Genomic DNA, 24,703 nt, shown 5'->3' on the forward strand with positions numbered 1-24,703 from the left:
CGAAATAAGCCAAAAAGAAAAAGAAAAATACCGGATGGTCTCACTCATAGCAGGAATCTAGAAAACTTAAATAAGGGACCAGGAAAATGAATATAAGAAAGTGAAAATCAAAATCAACAAAAAACTATGAACCAGAGACACTTTTTGGGGGGTGGGGGGCGGGAGGGGAAGGATTGGGGTCAGAATGGGGCGTTTGCAATTGTATGGGGGAATATAAAAATAAAATTTAATATTTAAAAAAAAATAAAGTGCATAAGGAACATTCTCTAGGATAGACCACATGTTGGGTCACAAAACAAAGATCAATAAATTCATGAAGATTAAAATGTTATCAAGTATCTTCTCTGATCACAATGGTATCAAACTAGAAATCATGCACAAAAAGCAGGAAAAAACCTCTACTATATGGAGATTGAACCACACACTTCTGAAAAACAATTGCATAAACAAGGAAATCAAAGAGGAAATTTAAAAATGCATGGAGATGAATGGAAATAAAGACACAGCCTGTGAGAACCTATGGGACTAGCAAAAGCAGTGCCAGAGGAAAACATACAACAATTCAGGCCCACATCAAAAACCAAGAAAGCTCAAATAAACAACCTTATCTTTCACCTCAAGATAATAGAGAAAGAACAAGTGAAATTAAAAGGCAGTAGAAGGAAATAATTATTAGAGCAGAAATAAATGAAATAGAAATAAAAAAGATAGCCCAAAGGGTCAATGAAACCAAAAACTGTTTCCTTGGGGGGGGGGGGCGGAACCCAACAAATAAGACAAGCTAGACCCACTAAGAAAAAAAGGGAGAAAAATTTAATAGAATCAGAAACATAAGAGAAATAAATAAATGAGATACATATATAGAATATATATAAGAGATTACTACAAGTACCTATTATACTAAGAGATTACTACAAGTACCTATATGCAAACAAATTGAATAAACTAGTTGAAATGGAGAAATTCTTAGTAATCCACACCCTCTAAGACTCAACCAGGAAGAAATAGAAAACCCGACAGACTGATCACAAGGAAGGGAACTGAAACAGTAAGCAAAAGTCTTCTAAAGAACAAAAGTCCAGGTCCAGATGGTTTCATAGTGAGTTATACCAAACCTTCCAAGATGAACTAGTTCCTAACTAGTTCCTACTCAAATTATTCCAAAAAACAAAGAGGAAAGCTTCCAAATACATTTTATGAGGCCAACATAAAACCTGATACCAAATCTGACAATCACACAAAAAGTGAATTCTCTACCAATTTCCTTGATGAACAAACATGAAAAAAAAAAAAAAACCAACTCAACAGAATTTTAGCAAACTGGCTTCAGCAATACACCACAAACAAATGGGATTTATTCCAGGGACACAGGGGTGGTTCAACATCTGAAAATCAATGTATTTCATCACATTAACACAGATAAAAAATATGATTATTATATTAATAGATGTAGAGAAAGCATCTGATAAGATCCCATATCTATTTATGATTTAAAAAAATTCTCAAAAAGCTGGGAATAGGTGGAATATTCCTTAACATAATGGAAAGCACATACAACAAACCCACAGCCAACATCATACTCGATGGTGAAAAATTGAAAGCACAAGACAGGGATGTCCATGTTCACCACTACTATTCAACATAATATTGGAAGTCCTAACTAGAGCAACCAGACAAGAGAAAGCTATAAAATGCATACAAATTGGGAAAGAAGAGGCAAAACTTTCATTATTTGTCAATCACATGATAATATACATGGAAAATCCTAAAGATGCCACTGAAAAACTAATTGAAATAATAAATCATTTCAGTAAAGTGTCAGTGCACAAAATCAATCTACAAAAATCAGTTGTTTTTCTACATGCAAACAAGTTTCAAGAGAAAATAATACAGAAAAAAATTCCATTCACAATTGTCAGAAAATGAATTAAATACCTAGGAGTAACTAAACAAAACAGGTAAAGGCTCTGAACAATGAAAATCATGAGAAATTGTTAAAAGAAATAGAAGACATAATGAAATGTAAAGATACTCCCTGTTCATGGATTAGAACAACAGACTTTGTTAACAAGGCCATCCTACTCAAAGAAATACAGAGATTTAATGCAAGGAATACACAAGAGTGCATGTATCACTTTGAATTAATGTTTTTGCATTCTTTGGATAGATATCTAGGAACAAAATTGCTGGGTCATTTCGTAGATCCATTGTTAATATTTTGAGAAAGCTCCATACTGTTTTCCATAGGGGCTGGTCCAGTCTACATTCCCACCAGCAGTGACAGCAGGCTCCAACGGTGTTCTTCAAAGAAAGAGAACAACAGGAAATTCACACGGAACCACAGGAGACCCTGAATAGCCATAGCAATCCTGATGAAAAAGAGGAAGAGTAGTGCTGTCCTACGCCCAGACTTCAAACTGGGCTGCAAAACTAGTAATTAAAACAATATGGTACTGGAACAAAAACAGATACACAGACCAATGGAGTAGAATTGGGAGCTCAGAAATAAACCTGCACATCTAAGGGCAGTTAATCTACAACAAAGGAGCCAAGAGTATCCACTGAAGGAAGGAGAGTCTCTTCAACAAATGGTGCTGGCAAATCTGACAGCCACATGCAGAGGAATGAAACTCAATCACCATCTCACACCTTGCACAAAATGGAGTAAAGATATGTATGCAAGACCTGAAACTATAAAATAAGTTGAAGAAAAACTAGGCAAACACTCCATGACACTGACTTTAGCGATGTCTGGGTGGAGTGGTCTTCAATGACAAGTGAAGCAAAAGCAAACATAAACAAATGGGATACATCAAGCTGAAGAGCTTCTGCAAGTGAAAGAAACCCTCAGTAAAACAAGAAGTCAGCCGACTTAATTGGAGAAAAAATTTGTACTTAACACATCTCACAATGGGCTGATATCCAAAATATCTAAGATCTCATACAACTCAACAAAAAGCAAACAACCAACTCAGTAAAGAAATGGGAAGAAGACTTAAAAAGACAACAGATGGGCAACAGGCATGTGAAAAAAAAAAAGCTCATCATTTATCACCAGGGAAATGCTTATCAAAACCACAACGAGATGCCATCTCACACCCATGAGAATGGCTGGCATCAAAAAGACCAGAAACAACAGTGTTGGTGAGGATGTGTGAGAAAAGGAGCTCTGGTGCGCTGTGGGTGGGACTTCAAAATGGTCCAGCCCCCATGGAAAACAGTATGGAGGTTTCTCAAAATATCAAAAATGGATCTACCATATGACTTAGCAATTCCACTCCTAGGGATCGACCCAAAGAATGCAAAAACACTAGTCTTAAAGGATATATGTATTCCTGCGTTTACTGAAGCCCTATTTAAAATAGCTTAGTTATGAAAATAGCCCATGTGCCTGAGGACAGAGATCAGAAAAAGGCGGTATACATACACACAATGGAATCCCACTCAGCTACATAAAGGGATTAACTGCTACCATTTATGACAGCCTGAATGGAACCAGAAAGGGTAATACTAAGCAAAATAAGTCAGAAAGAGAAAGATAACTATCAGCGGTCTCACTTATACGTGGGATACAGGGAAACGAAGGGTTGAAACCAACCCCATGCTCTCCTTCTGACTCTTAACATCTGACTCCAAAAATGAGGCAGCCAGAGGGCAGGGGTGTGGGGTGGGCCCTTTGTGTGGGGCGTGGAAGTATGAGGACGCCAAGGACCCTGAGCTGTGAGCAGGTCCCCTTCCATGCTGCTGTCCTGGCTGGGCACCTTCAGCAAATCCAGAGACACCAAGAGGCTCCACTGAAACCTTGTCTCACCCTGACCTTGTCCCACCAAGGGGAAAACGGTATAAAGATGCTGTAAAAAGGGAAGCATTAAAAAAAGGGGAAACATTGCCCCTCGGCTGGGTAGGAGCATACCCACAGGCCCCCCCCCCCCCACCTGCCGCCCAGCTGTGCTCCTCCTGGGTGAACAGGCACTGGCTGAGCCACATCCCTGCACGTTGGTAGAAGCTGCATTACTTCTGGAGCCTGGGCTCTGGGTCTGGCCTTCTGCCGGGACAGGGAGGGCCGGAGAAGAACTTTGGCCAGGTTTTGTCAGAAAATGTTTGTTTTCTTTTGGGAGGATCTGAGAAAGCATCTCCCTTCTGCCAGCAACAAGGCAAAGACCCAGCTGTCTCCTTTGGCCCTGGTCTCCCCTCCTCTTTTGTGTTAATTTGAATACTGAAAATCATTTGAAATTAATATGTCCTGGATAAACACATTCGTTGTCTTTTAAATGTGCAAAACCTCGTGGTGAAAAGATTTGGGTATGTCACACAAGGGCTACTCCCTTTGGGCAACATCCATCATTTCCAAGGTGAAAGGCAGCACAGATATGTCCTGAGGAAGAGGCACATTCACAAAAGAACCAAGTTGGAAAATAAACAGATTCGGGAGATTATTATTGTGTTTTGGGGAATGAATCGCTAGTTGTCTGAACTATGGGGAGGTCGAGGCTGTTTTTAATTTAATGGATTAATCATTTACGTCTGAAGTTCTTGCTCCTTCCTATGAAGCAATGCTGGAGGCTGGCACGATGTTATAAATCATGTCAGACTTTGGGCCTTGTCCCTGGGAGGCCAGTCTATCGGGAAGTTATACTAATAATCTGGGAGAGGGAGAAGTTGCCTGGAAAGGGTCTCTTTAGCCAACCATGTCAGGTGGAGTCAGGCAGTGACAGTGTCCCCAGCAGCACATGGGGTCCCACCCCAGCCACCAGGAGGGGGACAGCCCCAGGGAGTCTAGATGAGCTCATCATTCCTCGATGAGCAAATTTCTTTGGGTCTTGATTTTACCCACCAGCGAGTGGTTGGGGCCACCAGTTCTGACATGATGTCCACCAACTACAGTTAAATATGGTGAAGACAAACCAAACTCTCCATGGCTGCCCACCTTGGACCTTGAAGTGTATTTTTGCCAGGCATTTTTCAAGCATCTTATACATACTTGTCTTATTGGGAGGTATAATTGTTATTCCCATTTCACAGATGATGTTACTTGCCTGAAATTGTATGTCAAGGAAGTACTTGCTCTAAGACGTGAACCCTGGTCTGTCTAGCTCATGTGTTAATCCTCTGACAGAGGTGTTGCCAGCTAGGGTCTGTACTGTGCCTCGGTCCAGCTCCTGGTCTATCTATGGGGCCCTCTCTTCCCTTCATGCTCTCTTTCCTATCTTCCCTCTCAGTGAGAAGCTGGCTGGAGGTACAGACACAGAACATTGTTCTGGTCTGGATGTCTAAGGCACTGTCTGAGCTCAGTAGGCCACAGGCCTCCTGCCAGACCAAGACAGGGCCAAAGTGGACCACCAGCAAGCAGCCCTGCTGAGCACTGCACCGAATTCCACCCAAGTGGCTCAGGGCCATCCTTTAAGTTTTTGACTCAGGCTTGGGGTAGATAGTAAAAAGGAACAAGCCCCACAGATGAGTGTTCTGTCTTCACACTCCTTCCTGGTGAGGCTTCTTTGCAAGCAGGGCTGCTTCCATCCTGAGCTCCCTTTTGTCCCCAGCTTTCCTAGGTCCCCCTGCCTGAAAGCCACCCCATTCAGGCTCCAAGTCACAGCCCACATAGCTCTGCTTGCCCATTGCCTCCGGGGGAACTTCTGCAGGGTCCTCCCTGCCGGGAAGTGGAGCAGCATGGGGAGTGTGCACAGTGATCTGCTGGGCGCCACCTGCAGCTCATGGCACCAGGCCCTGTGACCACCAACTTCAGTTCTGCTGAGGCCAGGGGCCAGGCCTTTATCACCAGGCCAGCTGTCTGACCAGGCTGGCACTGGGCACTAGAGGCAGAGAAACGAGAGAGAGTTCCTGCCCTGCCCTCAGAGAGTACAGCCCAGAACAGCTCAACATTGACCTGCTGCCCGAGCACCCCTAATGCCTCCATTTGGATTCTCCATCAGCAACAACACAATGGGGCTCCCTATGGGCGGGGCAGTACAGGGCTCAGGATTCTGGGTGCTGGGGTCAAGTCTGCTCTGCAATTCCTCACTACAGGACTGGAGGCCTGGGCAAATCACTTCACCTTTCTGAGCCCCATGTCTTTATCTGTGACACAGGCTCAGCGCCCAGTAGGTTTTCAGTAAATGTTACCATAACTGTGTCTTTCACACCTTTCTATTTTCAACATCTTCCCACACAGATAATGATTTCTTTTCCCCTTGAAGTCCAACAGAGAAACTTAACTTCCAGAATACTTTGAAAACCTCCTGTCTCGCTCCCAGGTTGGCTGACAATGGCTGTGTGTCCTTGGGAGGCACCCAAGAGGAAGCTGGTTAGTGGACCCAAATCCCGCCCAAGTGCCTGGGAGCCAGCCCAGCCCTGGACTGCGTGGGGTCCTGGAGCTTGGCCACTGAATGGTCCAGCCCAGCAGCCGTGGGAGCTGAGCGCAGAAAGCCTATTTAATGAGGTAGAAAACCAATCACAGACACAGAGGCCCCAGCTGCTCCCTCCAATTCTATTGATAGTACTTTGGCTGGAAGAGAAGTCTTAAATCTCTCAGCAATTAGGAAATGGATCACAAGTGGCCTCTCTTTGGATCTCAGAGGGAAGATTTTGCTTTGTTTAGGCTTTCCCCGGGGCCAAGAGCAGCCTCTGCAATTGAGACTAAGTGACTGAGTGCTGGGGGGTGGGAGGGCCAGCGTGGGGTTCCCCAGTCGGTGCCAGTCTACTTGCCACCTGGCAGGAAGGGTCTGTTCCCCACAAGCCTTGCGGCCCCACGGTGTTCATGGGCCTGGGCCTGCTTCCTGGATTAAGAACTGGAAGTGAGCAGCTGGCTCACCCACATGATAAGCCCAGTGACAGAATCCTGGGGTACACACGCTGAAGGGCCTCCTGGTGCCATGGTCTTTCCACTTAACATGTAGGAACTGAAGGCCAGATCTGCTCCAGAAGCCTGAGGTCTTACAGACTTCCAGCTGTGAGGTACTTAGGTTCCCGGCACATGGCTCCCCTCCCTCCCAGGTCTGCTCTGGAAGAAGTAAAGGGGAGGAGGCTCAAGTCCTGCCCTTGTGCCCCCCATTCTTGGCAAGTGGGGGCCCAGGATGGACTTAACTGAGGATCTGGGAACATTTTTCCCCCCTTTTCCAGACTCTTCTGAGGACCTGAGGGAACTGGAGCAAACCAGGTGCAGTTATTTGGTGATCATTTACCCATATAGTAAGAGGCTGGGCCCACAAGCTGGTTTTAAATGAGGCGGCTCTCTTTGTGGGCACCACACAAGCTCTGTCCTTGGAGCGGCCCTGCTAGGGGAGAGGCCCGGCGCTGCCTGAGGCTGCACCTCAGAGCAGCCTCTGCAGACTCACCCAGGGAGTGTGATAACTAGCAACCTTTGGATTATTTCCAGTGAAATCCGGAGATTTCAATGTAGGCCTGGACTCAAGCCAACAAGCATTATCTATGAAACCACAAAGGATTAAGTCTGTTCCAGCTCAAGGGAAAAACTAATAAAATATGGCTTAGGCACATATGAATATAAAAAATCCCTAAAACATGCTGTAGGGTAAATATAGAGGCAAGCTGAGCTCACCCCGTTGTCCTTAAGTAGCTTGTCACCCTAAATCCCAGCAGTAAGCACAACTGAATCCCATGATGTAACCACTCTTGTCTCCTTGCTCACTTTATCCTCAGAGCAGCGGCCCGAGCAGCAGCTGGCTCGAAGGGTCTGCAGCTGACTTGGAGCTTCGACACTATTCTCTATCACGTGAGCACCCTGCTCAGGCCTGCTCAGTGATGGACCTGGCTGGACGAGCCTGATTCCCTGGGGGGGGGGGGGATGGTCTGCCCCCCAGGGTGTGGTGGGGAGACAGTGCTGATGGCTGGAGTTGCTGGGGTGGGTGCCCAGCATGACCGCAGGTTCTAGACTGCCATCTACCAGAGGGGTGGCCGCAGGCGAGTGACCTCACTTAGAAACATCCATAAAGTGTGTTAAAATACACCCACTGGATGTCCATGAGATGCATTAGCGCCGGGACTGGCCAGAGGGAACGCTCTGAAAACACAGGCTACTGCTGATGTCGTCACCAGGTGGGCTCATCTGCCCAGTCCCCAGGAGTGCGAACAACACAGGCCCCTCGCCCCCCCCAGAACCACAGCAAACCCCCCAGGATTGTGAACAACACAGCCCCCCCCACCCCGCCCCGAGTACCACAGCAAACCCCCCAGCCCTGCTCCAGCCCAAGCCAAGGCTTATAGAGCCTCCTGGGGAGGGAGATGGGAAGCAGCCCCCATGGGAGCCAAGAGCGCCTCCCAAGGGGATGAGCACCCACACTGCCAGGGCGGGGAGTGGTGGATGTAGACAGTTTTTGCTTCTCCTCCGGATCTCAGAACCCGCACGCCACGTCCCCCTCCACCTTCTAGGGTGGCTGCTGGGCCTTGTACTGAGCACTCAGCCTGGGCCCCCGAGACGCTTTGGGTGAAGCCAGGTACTGGCATTCATCGGCAGACTGCCCTTTGCTCCCCGTTCCCCTTGACTGATGAGAGAGATGGGTTCTTGGGGGTCAGCCGCTGAAGGAGACAGACTACAGGAGGGGGTGTTCTGAACAGCATTCTGGGGAGGCTTTGAGGGGACAACATGCACGGAGCCATTACTAACCATTCACCTGCAGGACGTGGGTCTGGAACAGTTCCTCGTGGCCCGAGGCGTGGCAGGTGTAATTGCCCATGTGGATGGTGGTCACCTTGGTGATGTAGAGGGAGTCGTCCTCTCCGAAGTCCTGCATGGGGTGAGGAAGACAACGAGGTTGGCCTCTCTGGGCGGCGGGCTGGGAAGGGCAGCCATGTCTCCTGGAAACAGGAACCCTGAGGCTGCCACAGGAGACTCCCCTTCCTTCTGCCCACCTCGAGCAGCCAGGGCTGCTTGCTGGACTGTGCAGGTCAGGGTTCCCCAAAGCCCCGTGTGTCTCTCAAGGGCCCTGTTGGGACCTTACAGGCCTTGTCTGCCTTCTCTGTGAGGAGGCCTGGAAGACAGTCCTCAGCGCCCTCGTGCTCAAGCTCTCAATCTCCAGCAAGTGGGCGCACCTGGCCCTCAATTTATTCTGCCCCCCCCCCCAGGCGGGGGCGGGGCTTGTTTCGGAGGGCAACCTTTTTTTAAAGGGCCAGATAGCAAATATTTCTCACTTTGTGGGCCATGCGACTTCTGTCAGCATCTTAACAGCATGAAAATGGCCACAACAATACAAAAATTTATAAGTGTCACTTTTCCAGTGACATTTTATTAAAAAAAAGATGTTGGGCCAGAGCTGACCCTCAACCTGCAGTTTACTGAACACTCTGTTAGACTCCATCTTGACCCCTAAATGATTTCAGGCAGCTTATAGAGATCTGGATAACCCACAAGAAGGGAACCAAACTCTGAGGAAAATGGGGCAAAAACCAAGGGCTAGGAGGTAAATGATGGCCAGGAAAGGCTGACACAGGGGCTCCGTGAGAGATGGCTCCGGAAGCTTTGTCCCTGTGACCTCTGCAGCTCCACACACGGTCCAGTGCCTGGGGGGGTTGGGGGCGCAAAAGGGGGCTTCTGGCTCATCAGGATCCCCTGATGAGCACTTGGGCACTGCTGGGCACCGGCTCAGACATGCTGAGGAAAAGAATGAGCCAGTTTCAGGGAGGCCCATCATCAGGTCTGCCTTTAGCTACCGAAGCCCTCTGAGGTGTGGTGCTCAGAGCTGAGGGCCAGAGGTGGTCCTGGCTTACTGGTGAGAAACGGAGGTGAGTGCCGGCTGCCAGGAGTGATTGGTGAAGACCCATGCCCAGACTCGGGACTTAGGCCTCTGCTTAAGCCCTGGCACTGCTCCTCAGTGAGGATGGGAGAGTCCGTGGACGCATTAGCACAGGGACTGGCCCAAGAGAGCACTTGGCTTGTGGGTGTGGTTACCAGGTGGGTTCATTCTGCCCAGTCCCCAGGAGTCCTGGTGACACATGGGTGGCGAGACCCACAGCAAACCTGTCACCTGCTCAGGTGCTGTTCAGCGAGGCCTGAGCTGAGGCATTTTTCATTTTTAAACAATATTTGCTTCTCCCCACCCCCTCAGGTATAGTACCCATAGTTTCCTTCACCGATGCACCCGTGCACCATCACCTCAGTCCTCTGTGCTCCCTATTCCTCCCCTGCAGGATGTCTCTGATTTATAATTGTCCATTTTTGCTTTGTTGTGTTTTATGCTGTTATTATTTTTTTACACTGATGTCTTATTTGGTTCCCCTATATTCCTGCTATAAGTGAAACCATCCGATATTTTTCTTTTTCCTTCTGGCTTATTTCACTGAGCATAATTCCTTCTAGCTCCATCCACGTTGCTGCGAATGGCATGAGTTTATCTTTTTTGATTGCTGAATAATTGAATCCGTGTTTTAAACTGGGAAGCATGGCCTAGGTGGGGGAGGCTGCTTTTCTTGTATTATTAACAGAAGCTGCAAAGCTCCTCTTGAGCCCCCAACTGCTCCTCCTGCCGTGACCCTGTCTTTCTGAGCTTCCTTCTTCCACAGCAGTGGTCAGCCAGCAGGAGGGAGGAGAGGCCACTGTCAGCACAGCACAGTGGTGTTCAAGGGCAGCCACAGGCCAGCTGCTGGTCCTCCTTCATTTCACGCTGCCCCTCACCTTGCTCAGCCAGAGTGAGGCTGGGGCCCGGGCCGAGGCGGGAGGTGGGCAGTGCAGGCATGTGGGCCAGTATGAGGGAAAACCAGCTGGCAGCATCCTCCCGGAGGAGTAAAATATTGGAGAGTGCTGCTGGGGCTCTGTGTGTTTTCTCTGAAATAGCTCTGCTTAAAAAACAACAACAATAACAACAACAACAACAACAACAACAACAACAACAACAACAACAACAAAATAACCCCAAAACCCAAAACCATTCCTATCACAGTGGAAGCTTCAATAATAAAAATAAAACACGGGGCAACTGATTTGTCAAGTGTCATAACAAAGTCATAAAGGGTTCATACCTGAGTTGCCTATGAAAAGTTAATGGTTAGTCAATTCTAGACCTGACATATTTCTAGTTTAAGCTGTTCCTATGTCAAAACCTAAGTCTGGAGGAAAATATATTTTCCCTGGTGTCTCAGTGGTGGGAGGGCATCTTGAAAGTGGGTTGGGAGGGTGGGTGCAGTCCCTGCCTTGGGAGTCCCTCCACCTTCCCAGAACCAACTGGATCTCAAATGGTTACTCAAGGAGCCTGCAGTTGTCGCCCCCAGTCTTGTCTTCCACATTGCCTTCCTGAGCCCTCACCCACACAGCCCTTCCTCACTGCGAGGCCCTCAAAGCTTGTTTTGGGCTCCGGTACCCCATCATGCTGCCCCTAGATGGGCTTGTTTGGCCAGGGGGACCACCAGCACCCCTCAGGCTGTCTGATGCACAGGTTCCCCCAGGTCAGAGGGGGATGAGGAAATGATACTGGCTTAGTCTCAAGCCATTGTGTACAGAAAAACAACATATTATCACCTGGTTTAATCCTCTCTTCCACACACTCACTACCATTTAGCACACTGCTTGTTATATTGGCCTCGTTTGTGTCTGTCTCCCCATTCCTCTGTGAGAGGCCCCCGACACTGGGCCTGGCACATAGGGGCCCTCAATAGGTCTTCACCAAGTGGACTGTGCCAGGCCCTGACCCCTCTGCAAGGTCTATATTCTGGTTCCCAGCCTGCGGGTTTGGCAATGGGGCGCCCACCTCTTACCTTCTCACCCTCCCCAATATTGCCAGTGTCCTAGGTTCAAAATGAGCCATCAGGTAGGAAGGCAGAGAACTGGTCTCTAGGCTCATCCTGCATCTCTACCTCTTCCATGCTGTGTTCCTCAGGAGCTGACCAGGAGAACGTTCAGCTCAGAGCACAGGGGAAATCCTGAGCCTGGAACCCCAGCCTGGACCCCTAACAAAGTCATTTCACCTGGCAGCCTGTTTTCCTCACCGCTCTGGAAGCATAGGCATAGCCCCTGGGGGAAACTCAGGTGCTGGGGGTGGGCTCAGCTCCCCAAGGACACATGGGGCGGCTGTAGGTTCTGGAGTTCTACTTTCTGCAGCTGACTCATTACCAGCTCTTGACTTAGGCCCCAGGGAGAACCCGACAGTGTAATAAATAACATAATGTCTCTGGGCTAAAACAATAGGCATCATATAATTATAGAACAAAGTGCATATTGTTTTCTGGAACATGAATACTGGCTACAGAAATCAAATTTACCTCATTGGATGTGAGGAAATTACTTTAAAAATTGATTTATAAGAAGCTACATAAAACTAAACCCGCAATCCTTCCTCTCCTGAATGTTCTTTGAGATGTGTCTGAATACTGCTATCAATGCTTGATTGCATCTCTGTAATTGTCTTTTTATGGATGGCTTTTTTTTTCGTTCTGATGCATAGAAATGTATTAGCAAAATCAAGGTTCCTTCCAGGAGTAAACAGATGCCAGATTAGACTATTCTTTGTATTGATGCACATCCATCTTCGGGAAAGAGACAATTTTACTTAAAGACATGGTTTTTGCTTTTAAAAAGCTATTTTCTAACTATCTGCTCTTAATAAAGAAAGTAATTAGATGAGCTTAAGTGTGGAACAATATTTAAGAAGAGCTGAGCCAGGGGAGGCTGTCACAGTCACGCCCGGGGGTCAGGTCTTGGTAATAAGATGAGTTATGGATGCTGAATTTTCAGTCAGTCAATCTTAAATACAGGACTCTGGGATGACTGAGTTTAGGTTGACGACACAATCAATGAAAGCTCAGTTTAGACATATTAACTCAGTTTCCCCAACTCTGCCCTCCTCAGGAGCAGCCCCAGCTTTCTGGGAAGGATGGAGTATGAAGGGCCCTCCCTTTGAACTGGTGCTCGCTGGCCCCAGAATGTCCCTGACCCTAACATCGCCCCTGCAGCAACCTTGAACAGCTCTGCTTAAAAAAAAACAACAATAGGGCCTCCCCAGTGGCGCAGCAGTTGAGCGCTGGGTTGCGAAGCTGCCTGCAGCCTCTGCGGCGCCGGTTCGATCCCTGGCTGCTCCCCAGCCACCAGAGGAGGGACACACATGGTGCGCAGACCTCTCCTGCCGCCTGCTGCTCCCCTCAGCAGTGTACTTTGGTCCTTCTGCCTGCTCTGCTCCCCGCTCTGGTGAATTCTCTCACCCTCCTGTGCTTCTGACTGTACCCAGTGCTTGTATAAATAAATAAATAAATAAATAAATCTTTAAAAAACAAAACAAAACAAAAACAACAATAATAGGGCCCCCCTGGTGGCGCAGGCAGTTGATCACTGTGCTGTGAAGCTGTCCGCAGCCTCTGCAGTGCTGGTTAGATTCTGGCGGCCAGCGAGGGTCCCACATGGCACAGCAGACCTCTCTTGTCTCGCCCGCTGCTGCCCTCAGCAGTGTATTTCGTCAGTCTGCCTGTTCTGTTCCCCGCTCTGTCTCTGGTGAATCCTCTCACCCTCCTGCAGATCTGGCCCATACCCCAGTTCTTGTATAAATAAATAAATACATCTTAAAAAAAAAAAAAAGAATAGGGACATTCCTGTCTTTAAAAAACAACAACCCCCCCGCAACCCCGCCAAATATCGAGGCCTGTCCTGGGAGGCGTCTGTACTCAGATCAATGTTCACGTCTACCACCCAGTCACGTGAGGATGAGAAGCCTCATGGGGCACACACAGCAAGCACAAGCGTGCCCTTTGCCTCACACCTGCTGCAGGTTCCCAGCTGACCACCCCAACCCACACTGGGGCTCCTTGCCCTCCACTTCTGCCCCACACAGGACAGATGTGCCGCTCTGCAAGGCGCCACAGAACAAATCCTCTTGCTCAGTGTTCACTTACAAAAGAAGTTCTCGTGATGTGACTTGATCCCTTAGTAGCTGCTGAGCCCCCAGGAACAGTCATGCTCTGGGGGAGCACCCCAGAGAGGGTCTGTCCTGCTGCCCATGCTCAGGCCCAGGCCCAGCAGTGGGGTTGCAAACAAGAGCAGAGGTGCTGAGGGGAGGGCTTCTCCTGGATGGCAGGGGCTGGGTGGTCACTGGCTGGCTGGGGTTGATGTGGTCACTCTCCCCATGACAGTGCATCGCTGTATTGTTCCCAAAGCATGGTGTTTGGGGCACAACTGGTGCTCAGTTAGTGCTTGTTGAATGATTGGAAGCACATCAGCCAAGTGTGCTGCTTCCTGGGGAGCCTTGAAAAAAGAGGGAGTGCAATAGTGTTTCCCAGAGAGAGGACCGACCTCTGACCCCAGCTGGTGGGAGCTGAGCCCTAGGCCCCGAATGTCCTGCCTCATAGGGTTCCTTTGTTTGCCTGGGGACTTTGGTCACCAGACCATCTCAGGATGTCTAAGGATGTGACATGTGACCAGTGATGGGGGTTCTGGGACCTGGGGTGTCCGTTTTGCCTCCTGAGGGCTGGAGACTGGAGTCGCATGTGATGAAGCTTTAGTGAAAACCCGGGCAGCCAGGCCGGGATGGGGGGGAGAGGCTGGAGGGGGGGTTTGCTTCCCTGGTTGTGAATACTGTACACACTGTCACACGTGGGTCCTGGAAAGAAAGAGGTCTCTGACCTTACTGGGGGAGAACAACAGAAGCGCTAGGCTTGGGGCCCCCTGAATCCGCCCTGTGGGCTTCATCCCTTGGCTGATTTCAGTCTGCACTCCTTCCCTACCATACGCTGTCACTGTGTGTGGAACAGCTCTCAGAGAGTCTGAGAGCCCTCCTGGCAAACTGACAGACCTGAAGGGAGTTTCAGGAACTCTCCAGGCTTGCGATTGGTATCACAAGTGAGGGCTGTAGTAGGACTGTTTTCTCTGGCTTTGGAGTCGGCTCTAACACAAACAGGGATATTCCGACCTGATTATATGGAAAGTGAGCAATGGGCCTGGGCTCAAGCTTGAGTGTTCAAGTACACACAGGTCTGGCACCTGCAACAGAAGCCTCATGTCACAGACCCTGCTTTGATCACCAGGCCTCATGTCACAGACCAGAGGCCAGCACCTCCCAACTAGCCAGGACTCCAGAGTAGCATGTGGGTGGGAAGTAGCTCATGGGCCCTGGGTGGGGCTCTGGATCCTTACCCAGACAGTCTGGCATGCTCAGCTGGGGAGGGAAGAGTCTCAGATGTTGGGCTGTGCGGGCAGCAGCCAACCGACATTCCAGGTGGCCTTGAACCTGCGTCCTTCATCCGGGAAACCTGCAACTCCTCCTGGGATGCTTGGACAGGAATCCCCAGGTGGAGAGGGCCTCACCGAGCATTTTAGCTCCTCTAATCTGGACCACACTCTCAGCTAAGACAGCCGAGTACCATTCCTACTGTCCTTGAAATATTCCAGGGAGGATTTGATTAGATTTCCTTTCACGGTTCATTTCAGGGACCAATAAAGCTTGCAATCAGGAATTTTCCCCTGATATGGGGTCTAAAACTTACATACTGTTGGAAAGAGCACAAGCTGGAGCAACCTCTGTGCAGGGAGAGTCGATGATATTGACGAAACCTGAAGGTGTGCCCTCCCCCAGACACAGCCCTTCCACTCCTGAGAACTCAGCTTACAGACTTCCACAAACTGTGTCTACAGATGTCTACTGCAGTGCTACCTGCAGCACATAATGCCTGAAAACATGTAGGCCTGGGAGCACCCCCGTGTGAGGCTGAGAGGACACCAGGCAGGGCAAGGGCTCGGCTCTGATTTGGGTTCTGTGTTCAGGGTCTGAAAGCTGGGTCAGAACCTTTGTGTGGGATCCTGTGCCTCTGAGCTGGGGCTGCAGGTGGTGAGGGAGCACACGTGAAGCCTTGAAGCCAGTGCCGGGAAGGAAGAGAGGTATCCCGGAGGGGGCGAGCGAGAATGCACAGGGCAGAAGAGGAGCTTGCAGGGGCAGAGTCCCTGTGAGTTGCACAGGTTGGGGTTGCCATGGCCGGGGCCTTGTCTCTGGCCAACACTCCTAGTGGTCTGAGTTCATCCAAATCTCAAAAAAGAACTGGATATTCATCTGCAACCAGAATTTCTGACACGAGCTGGAGAGAATTGGCCGAAGACTTTGAGTGCTTCAAGTATTGTGTTTTCCAAGATTTTAAAACAAAATGTACCCAAGCGCTTAATGAGATTATTTTAATGCAGAACCCACCACCACTGTCTATAGTGTTGCAAACAGCTCTCCATGCTCATCAAACGCCTCTCATCTTTTTACAATGGATTCATGACTGGTTCATATAAAGACAATAAAAATTAAATGAGTCATGAGCTCCTAAATCACTCTCTTTTGGTCTTTTTAATAACTCACTTGCAAAGAAGAACTGGCTGAGAGCATATGCTTCATTACAATTATTTGTTCCAGGTTTTACACCATTTAGGCATGGGGGGAAAGTGAACCTCTTAACACATCCTTCAAACACTGCCACAAATACTTTCTTCTAATGGGTTTTGTTTTTCTGCTTTTATCACTGTTCTGTGCCTGCCGACATTTGAAAGCCCCAAACAGTGAGATTTGGTGAAAGAAAAAAACAGCGAAAAACAGTGTCTCTTTCAAGTCATTTGAGATATACTGGGCTTGTTACAAGACTTTTTGTTTTTTTTTTAAGAAGATCACACTTGAAAAATGTTTCCTCGCCCTGAGAATGTACTGGGCAACAATTCCGTGGCCTGGTCTGAGAGCCTTCTCTCCCCTTCCCTGCAGGGGCAGAGGCCAGAGGCCAGTAAGAAGCGGCGTGTCATCTACACACAGTGACACATCCTGCTGGAGCCTGGCGCTGAGGTGTCACTGCTGAAGCAAGAGACAGGCCACTGGGTCCCTGAGGGAGAACTTTGTAGGCAATGTTGGGGTGAGCAAGGCCGGCTGCAGGCGTTGCCAAGTTCCTGGACCCCACTGACTTCACAGAGCTGTAAGGGCTCAGTGGGATGCGGCTGTGAAGGGGCCGGCACAGCAGAACTTTGCCCCATATTGGGGGCGGGGGGTGTTTCGTGCTGATGAGCAGAAGCACCAGTGTTTACAGCTGCGAAGACGCAGCAGGTCACAGGTATTTTCTGTGACTGTGGGAATGTTCTCTCTCTGCTCCTGCTCTCCTCACGGGCAAGGCCCCTGTGCTTGAGGATCGTGAGGGAGAGTGAGGGAGACACTTAGGGATGAGGGGAGGGCAGGCCATGTAGTAGAGGCAGGAGGTGCACCCTGGGTTTAGGGGCTGTCACTTCACTTCAGCGCAGTGGCTGCTGCGTGGCCTGTGCGGAGGGGCTGAGGCCTGGAATGGACTTGCATGTTGTGTTTCTGCAGGAAGGGAGGCATCTTCCCCCACCTCCCCAGAATACGCGGAGGCCAGGCTTGTAGGAGGAGCCTATAGGCCTGACTCTGAGATAGGCCCCAGCCTCAGCCCCACAACCATGGCTGCTGGGCTCAGGAGACGGGACACGGGGCAGCTCATGTGGGAAAAGCAGGGCTCTGTGGTCCTGGTCACAAGGAGATACCTGTGTGGGATTGGGTGTTCCTGGCTCCCGTGCAGGATTCACCAGAGACAGACTGGGGGGCAGAAGAGGTGGGCGGACTGAAACACACTGCTGAGGGGAGCAGCGGGCGAGTCAAGAGAGGTCTGCTGCACCATGTGGGCTGCTCCCTGGCCCGGAACTCATACTGGCCGGGAACTCAGGGCTTAGCAGTAATAAAGCTAAGACTTAACCCCTAGGCCACCAGGGAGGCCCCCTTACTGCTTCCTAATTTTTTAAATTTAATTTTTAAAAATTTTATATATATTTTATATTTATATATATTTTATATATATTTTATTTTACATACATCATTTTTCATTTTTGTGCAATGTCTGCATTTTCATCTTGGTTATAGTCCCCATACAATTCCCACCACCCTTGTTTTGAGTTTACGCCCTTCTCCCCGCCTTTCCACCCCGTAGTGTCTCTCTGGTTTACAGTTGCTTGTTGATTTTGATTTTTACTTTATTATAATTAGTCTTTTTCCTGGTCCCTTATGTAGGTTTTCTAAATTCCTGCTATGAGTGAGACCAAAAAAGCCGCTGTTGTTATGGGATGTAAACAAATTTCTGGGGCCCTTTGTTAGCTCTGGAGAATATATGTGTGAGTAGAAACTATTGATTTCTCATCAGAAGGACACACTATAATCCAGAAGCTCTGCTGAGAGGCAGGGTAGTGAATCCTCTGGGCTGCTACTCACCTTGGCTGATGCCTGCTCTGGGGATTGGCACTAGGAGTCCCTCTTGCTCCTCTTGGCTCAGGGGGGGATTGTTTTCCCAGGTGTGACTGAGGCAGGGCACCTCATGTGAGCTGGGCTGGGGTGAAGCTGAGACCTCCTGCAAAGGACTAGGTGGCTCAGGCACCCTCAGGAAGTGCTACAGGTCCATGCTGAACCTCCTGACTGCCTGAGCAGGTGAAGGCTCTGGGATCTGAGCTATGGCCATGAGGAGGGAAACTGAGGCAGGAGTACAAGACAGCCCGCTCCACTCTGAATGTGCCACCTGGGAAATCTGCAAGAAGGAAGACTCCTAGGTTCCACTAATTTGGGGTTCCCCTTGGGTACCTGCTTAATCTCAGGCTGGAAGGGTTCAGGGGTCCTGCAGGACACATCCCTGGCTGTGCCATACCCTGATGCAAAATCTACGGTTCCCACTGTCTGCAGGGTACAGCCAAGACCCCTTAGGCTAGCATTCAAGGCCTACCCTATTCCAGCCCCCACGATCACTCCACTCTCCTGTTTTCCCTTGTCTCCTGAAGGCCAGCCATAGCATCTTCCTCCAGCCCCCAGAAATAGCTCCCTCCTCCTCATATAAAACCTGCCGCACTGTGCTGTACTCATGGCTACCTCGCCGCCCTCTAGGCCCCCAAGAGTCTTGGTTCTAGGCTCTGACACAGGCCTTGCCACTGGCTGGCATTTATAAGCGAATCTAGCGGCTGAATCGCTCTGTCTGCCATCTGGACGCCCTGCGTGTGTGGGTGACTCGTTTCCTGGGGAATGTGAGCAGCTTCTCTTCTCACTTGGCCCCAGGCTAGAGGGGTACATTTACTTTATCAAATATTATTCTGATGCTCAAGGCATCCTTGATGTTTGCAAGTCAGAAAAGTTTAATTACATGTGTCATTAGGATGGCATTCTGTAATAGCTCTGTGACTGAATTCATTAACAGAATTCTTAACAGATAAGACAAGACAAATTAATATTTTGTTGCCCATGAAAGCTTCTCATTAAGACAGTAGTGAAAAAGTGATTAATATTTCGTTGCCAATCAAGATGTCTCATCCAAATGACAAAGAAAGGAGGCCCACACCTCTGCTGGCTCTCTTATCTTGCGGCCTTGGGTTTGGGGAGCAGATCAGCTCCCCCATTTGTGAGGTGTTTCTGCGCCAGTGGCTAATTACTACACTGGTGAGCAGTGACTGTATTTTATCTCTGACTGTGGCAGGCGGGGCCAGGTGCAGACATGCCGCAGACTGAGGGACTTTAGGACCCATCGACCCCTCCTGAGTCTTGCTCCATAGGGCCTTCCCTTCTGGGTTCTTCCCCCCTGACCTATCCCTGCTTCAAATATGCCCCCGAATCCTGAAGAGCTGGCGCTACCCAGTTGCTGCCTGACTTTGTCCCAGGGCTGCCTCTGCACTGTCCCCATACAGCTTACGAACATCCGGTGTGGCTGGGCAGGCCCCCCGTGCTTCACATACACTCAGCAAGAAAATGCCCAGTGGGTAGGATGTGGCCACCTCCCTGTCCACACAGCCTCAGGGAAGCTAAACAGCTTACTCGAGGCTGCAGGAGGGGGCAGGTCAGTGCCCCTGTCCCCAGGTGAGTCGAGGCAGACAGGGACAGTGTTGTTCTATCCCTGACTAAGGGCAGCAGGGGCTGTCCAGGGTCACATCTGCCTGACTGCAGAGCCTCACTGACTGCTGCTGCCTGTACACTGGGGACTCGGGCTGAAAGGTGTTGAGAATGCTCGGCAGCAGGACAATGACTGCACTAATGATAATAGGAAGAATAGCAACAGTGAGAATGAGAGTGGAAATAGTGTGGAACACTCTAGACCAAGAGCTTCATGTGTATCGTCTCATTTAATCCTCACTATAACCCTAGAAGCCTGGAGCTATTATTTACTCCACTTTACAGATGGAGGCGCTGAGGCTAAGAGAAGTCAAGTGGCTTTCCAATGTGACTCAACTCGTAAGTGGGAGAGTTCCAGGCCCCTTGGACCCTGGAGCCTATGCCCCTCACTGGCAGATGGTACTGCCTCCCACTGCCCCAACACTGAGGCGTCAGAGGCGTGTTTGTGTGTGTTTGTGTATGTTTGTGTGTGTTGTGGTTTCTGGCGTGTATCAGGCGAGGACCCCTATAGAGCTTGGCTCTGTCCTGTGTCCTCATGTGAGGGTTTCTGGGGAGCACAGGGCCTGTTTGTGGGCTGCTGACTTGACCATGAACAGCAAGTGCTTCATAGGCGGTAACGAGAGCCCATTAATCTCTGGTTGTACCCATAATTACCCAAATTGCTGACCTCACTGTGAAAGGGAGAAATGCAATTGAGTTGGTGCTGGAGGCATGTTTGAGGGAGGGGGAAAAACACTCTAAGTAACTTAATTAACTGATGGCAAGTGCATTAAGAAGAGTTCTGCTTTTGCCTTTATTCTTGATGGCTTTAAATAGAGCATCAAGAAGTGCACGTGGATGCTCAGAGTGACGCAGGCAGACCTGTCCTAGTTCTGCATCAATCACCATGCGCGCATGCACACGCACGCGCGCGCGCGCGCGCACACACACACACACACACACACACACCCCTCTCAGAGGACACTGCCTTCCCTTGCTAAGAGCGTAGGCAAGTCTTGGACAAAGGACACCCCCCTAAGCATCGGCTGATCAAGCATCCACAGGGTTGTCTGGCACTGGATTCAGAGATAGAGTGGACACAGGAGATGCCCCCCACAGTAGGGAAGTTGTGAGGAAACAATCCTGCCTGGTGTGATTAGGGTGAGGGAAGTGCACCCCTGCCCAGTTCTGCCCAGAGTAGAACCTCCAGAGTGGCCCCCTCTTGCCATCTGCTCCCCTCATGACCACCAGGGTGCAGCCAAAGGGGCCCAGAGAATAGCACCGTCCCAACGTTTGTGGTTCCTGCAGAATTTCATGCTGGGATCCTCTCCCAACAAGGCATTCTCAGAGGGATTGCCAAGGTCATGGGGCTTATCTGCATTGCTGACCATGCTCCTGTTTGAGCTTGCCTACCTCTAAGGATGGGGAACTCACTGCTTTCTGTGATGATGACTCACTCCATGGGGGCCAGATCTGATGGCTGGAATGGCATTCCATTTAAGCAATGTGGTGATCTCTTTTTGGGGTATGCCCTGACCCTGTGCTAGTCCAATTCATGGGGTCACTGGCCAGCTCCCCCTGCCCTAAGCCAAGGAGATCAGGGCCGGCCCCATTTTACCTGCAATTCTCTTACCCTAGCTTAAAACCTGTCAAACGTCATGACAGCATCCTACACAGATGATTCATTGCCTTCTCACATGAACTTCTGGAATACTATCTCTTCCCTTATGCCAAACCAGGGCCAATAAATATACTTGAATTATTCCCCTTATTTTTCAAGTCCAGTGGAAGGGAGGTACTGCCAATGCTGCTTTTCTAATAGATTAATTTATTGAGGATCAGAGGCTTGAGAAATTGCTCAGAGCTATAAAGTCAGTGTGGGGTGATGCTGGGACTCCAGACCAGGCTGCCTGAGTCCTCAGAATCCAGAAGTATCCCTGTTGGTCATGTTAGGCTCTGTGAGCTTAGCTGATTTCTTCCTCCACACAAGTCATCAAAGCCACATTTCCTCACCCAGCAAACAAGGCCCCCAGGGCAGGCCCCCTCTGGCCTCATCTCTTTTCCTTTCATCAACTGGCTTCTGCCCCAGCCTACCCAGGCCAGCAGCCCGCCCCTGCCCTCCACAGGGAATACCCTAACCCTACATGCAGCTGCCTATGTCCACCTCTGCTTTAGGATTCAGAGTCTCCCTGGGTCCCCCAACAGCAGCTCTTCCCGCTCTGGAGCTGCCCGCCTGGCGGTGCTGTATGGGCTTGTGGGCCTCCCTTTGCGCTGGTAGGCTTGTGCATGGCCTACTCCTCTCACTCCCACCTCTGCTGATGTGGCCCAGATGGAGACCCCCTGCCCTGGCGCTGGCCTCCCAGGCAGCACACCCTTTCTTATTGTGGGTCTGACTGGCAGACTCACTCTATCTTCGAGGGCGCTGGGTCTAGGATTTCTGGTCCCTTAGTCATCATAGAGCAGATGGAAGGGACCCAAAGTGGCATGTGTCAAAGAAGCCCTGTGACCCTGCCACTGCCACGTGGCGTCTTGCGCACTTAGTTCCCGGGCATCTGTGGGCACCAAGTCAGTCCCAGGGGACTTACATTGATGTCTTCCAAGTCCAGGAAGTTCAGGGCGAGCCCGTTGCGCTTCCAGACGATGGGAGGCCGCAGGTCCCCGCGGACGGCGCAGGTCAGCACCGTGCTCAGCCCCACGGTCACCGTGGCCACACTGACCCTCTCCTCGGGGGCGAGGCTGAGCTGAACCACCTCTGCAGGGGAAAAGGAGAAGGCCATCAGGTGCAGGCCTGGGGCTCGCTAGAGTCTCCATTGGACAGTAACCCGCCATGGGGATTTACGGCCGGGCAGCACTTAGACTCGTGGAAACGGTCCATTCTCCAGCTGGATTTCTGGAAGAGAGGCTGTGACTCACATCAAATGCTGAAAGGCTTGTGCAAGTCAAAACAGCTCAGGGAGCACAGGGGAAGCATCTGCGCTATGGATTTGAGTCCAGTCCAGCATCTGGGCTGCCAGAGCCCAGGGAGCCAGAAGTGGGGTGCCCTTCCCCATGCTCCTGGGCCTAATGATGTCTGAGCCTTGCTAGCTGCAGTCAAGGTCTGCTAGGTGAGCCGACAGGTGAGCCTTCAGGTTCCTCATCCACCTGGGGGCAGCTTAAAGGTTGCACTGTCTGAAGGCTGGTGAATGAACTGGCTGACCTTTGAAGGTTTGTTTCTGTCTAAGGTTTCTCTGAACTTGGCTTTGGATTTCTGTTCAGCGGCCATGCGCTATCGTCTTTAATTTTTTGAAGTGTACTTCAGGCTAGAGAAATTATTAATCCTTGCCATTTTATACTTGATAACTGGCATTATGACTGATCATTCTTCAAGCAAATGGGAAGGGTCTAAAATATTTCCCTGCAATCATGGGCTTTTTGAAATTCTCAGGATTGATGAAAAGATTAATCAAACTCAGGCTATTCAAATGCCAAAATGGGATCAGGCTGGGAGGGAGTGAGCCCATTGATGGGACTGCCTCGCCCCTAGGATTCCCCCAAATTTGGAACTCAGGGTTTGCAGCAGCAGCCAACAGAGGTGTGAGCCAAGGACGTGGACTGGCCCTGGGTACCAGCATGTGCCAGGAGCCCTCGTTACTCTTCCCACTGTTGGGACTTTGGGGGTCCTGACAGGTGCAGAGTTGGGAACTGCGCTCTGTGACTTAGCTGGACACTTACGAGCTGCACCCTGCAGTGTATCTGCTCTCACCCCCTTGCCAGTGTGCATGCAGAGGGGAAGGGCAGGTGTGCTGCCCCCAGAGCAAGTAAGGACACTGGAACAGGAATGAGTGTCCCTGAGTAGTAAAGGTCACCCCCTTTATAAACACCCAAATGGCCCGACCCTGGATCCAGGAAGATGAACAAGATCTACAATAGGTGCTTCATCAGTGCTTGTTGGATGGATGGATGAAAAATGGAGAAAATGGAAATAAAGAAAGAGAGGAGCCAAGAGGCCAGGGGAGAGGGGACAATCATACGCAGGACAAATGGCACTCCTGGTGAAGGAGCCACAAGGGGAGAGATAAGCACCGAGTGATTGATGCAGACGCAGCTGGCATAATATTTTACAAACATTAAAGTGATGCATTTCTAGTTGCCTCTTAAATCACGTTCTGCTCGCTGCCCTTCCACCCCTGAGTCATGAGGCTTATTGCTCAGGGCAGGAGAAGGCACTAACCCTCAAGCTAGCAGGGTGTGGTGATTCAGAGGGGGTAGAGAGGGGGAGGCCGAGGGGGGAACTTGCTAAAATTGTTTTATTCCTACGGTGCTCTGCTGGCCCAAACCCAGAGCACCCCGAGTATAGAGGATATCCCTCGTCCTCAACTCGGGGCTCCCCTGGGCCCTGCAGCTCTGTAGAAGTAGGAAGGGGGATGGAGTGCTCCATCCCCCTCTCAGGGGAGTGTGGGGTGGTTAAGTGTGTGTCTTGAAAATCATAGAACTCTGACTGCAAGGCTGAGGCTACCAGAGGGGAGGGGAGCAGGTGAGGAGGAGGGGGCAGAGAGGGCCCCACAGGAATTTAGCACAGAGGCTGCAGCCCCTCACTTTCCCCATCCAGTAACTCTTAAAAAAAAAAAAAAAACAACTCACATGCCAAAGCAAAGTGTCTCAAACCCTATCAGTTTGGACCCCAATCTCACACCTGGCACCGCCAGTTGTAAAAGCAAAACTTCTCCCGGCTCACTTCCCCAACAGGACATTAAGGCCCAGTGGTCTCGGTAAACAAAATTGGTCAGAGCCTGTTCAGCGTCCCGCCTGTGAGCCCTGCCCCCTCAAACTAAACAAGTATTTATAGCAGCAGCCTTGAGATCCGTGGCACGATTCTCCTCTGCATCTGCCCACACGCCCTCTAGAGCGCCTCCTCTCACCTACGGTAAAGCTGCGTT

The 24,703-nt window shown here is 50.0% G+C and overlaps 1 protein-coding gene across 1 annotated transcript in view; it reads right to left on the reverse strand.

The window, feature by feature from the left end:
- Positions 1–24,703, reverse strand: part of FSTL4 (follistatin like 4) — a gene marked incomplete at its 3' end in the record, with an annotated part of 381,026 nt that overhangs the window by 49,465 nt on the left and 306,858 nt on the right. Inside the window, exons 6-7 of the mRNA XM_084252509.1 lie at positions 22,373–22,539; positions 8,621–8,741 (exon numbers count right to left, since the gene is read on the reverse strand). Of these exons, the coding sequence (XP_084108635.1) occupies positions 8,621–8,741; positions 22,373–22,539 (288 nt within the window). The remainder of the gene's footprint in view (positions 1–8,620; positions 8,742–22,372; positions 22,540–24,703) is intronic.

The sequence above is a fragment of the Talpa europaea genome (genome assembly GCF_964194135.1).
Source record: "Talpa europaea genome assembly, chromosome: 13".
NCBI lineage: Eukaryota > Metazoa > Chordata > Mammalia > Eulipotyphla > Talpidae > Talpa > Talpa europaea.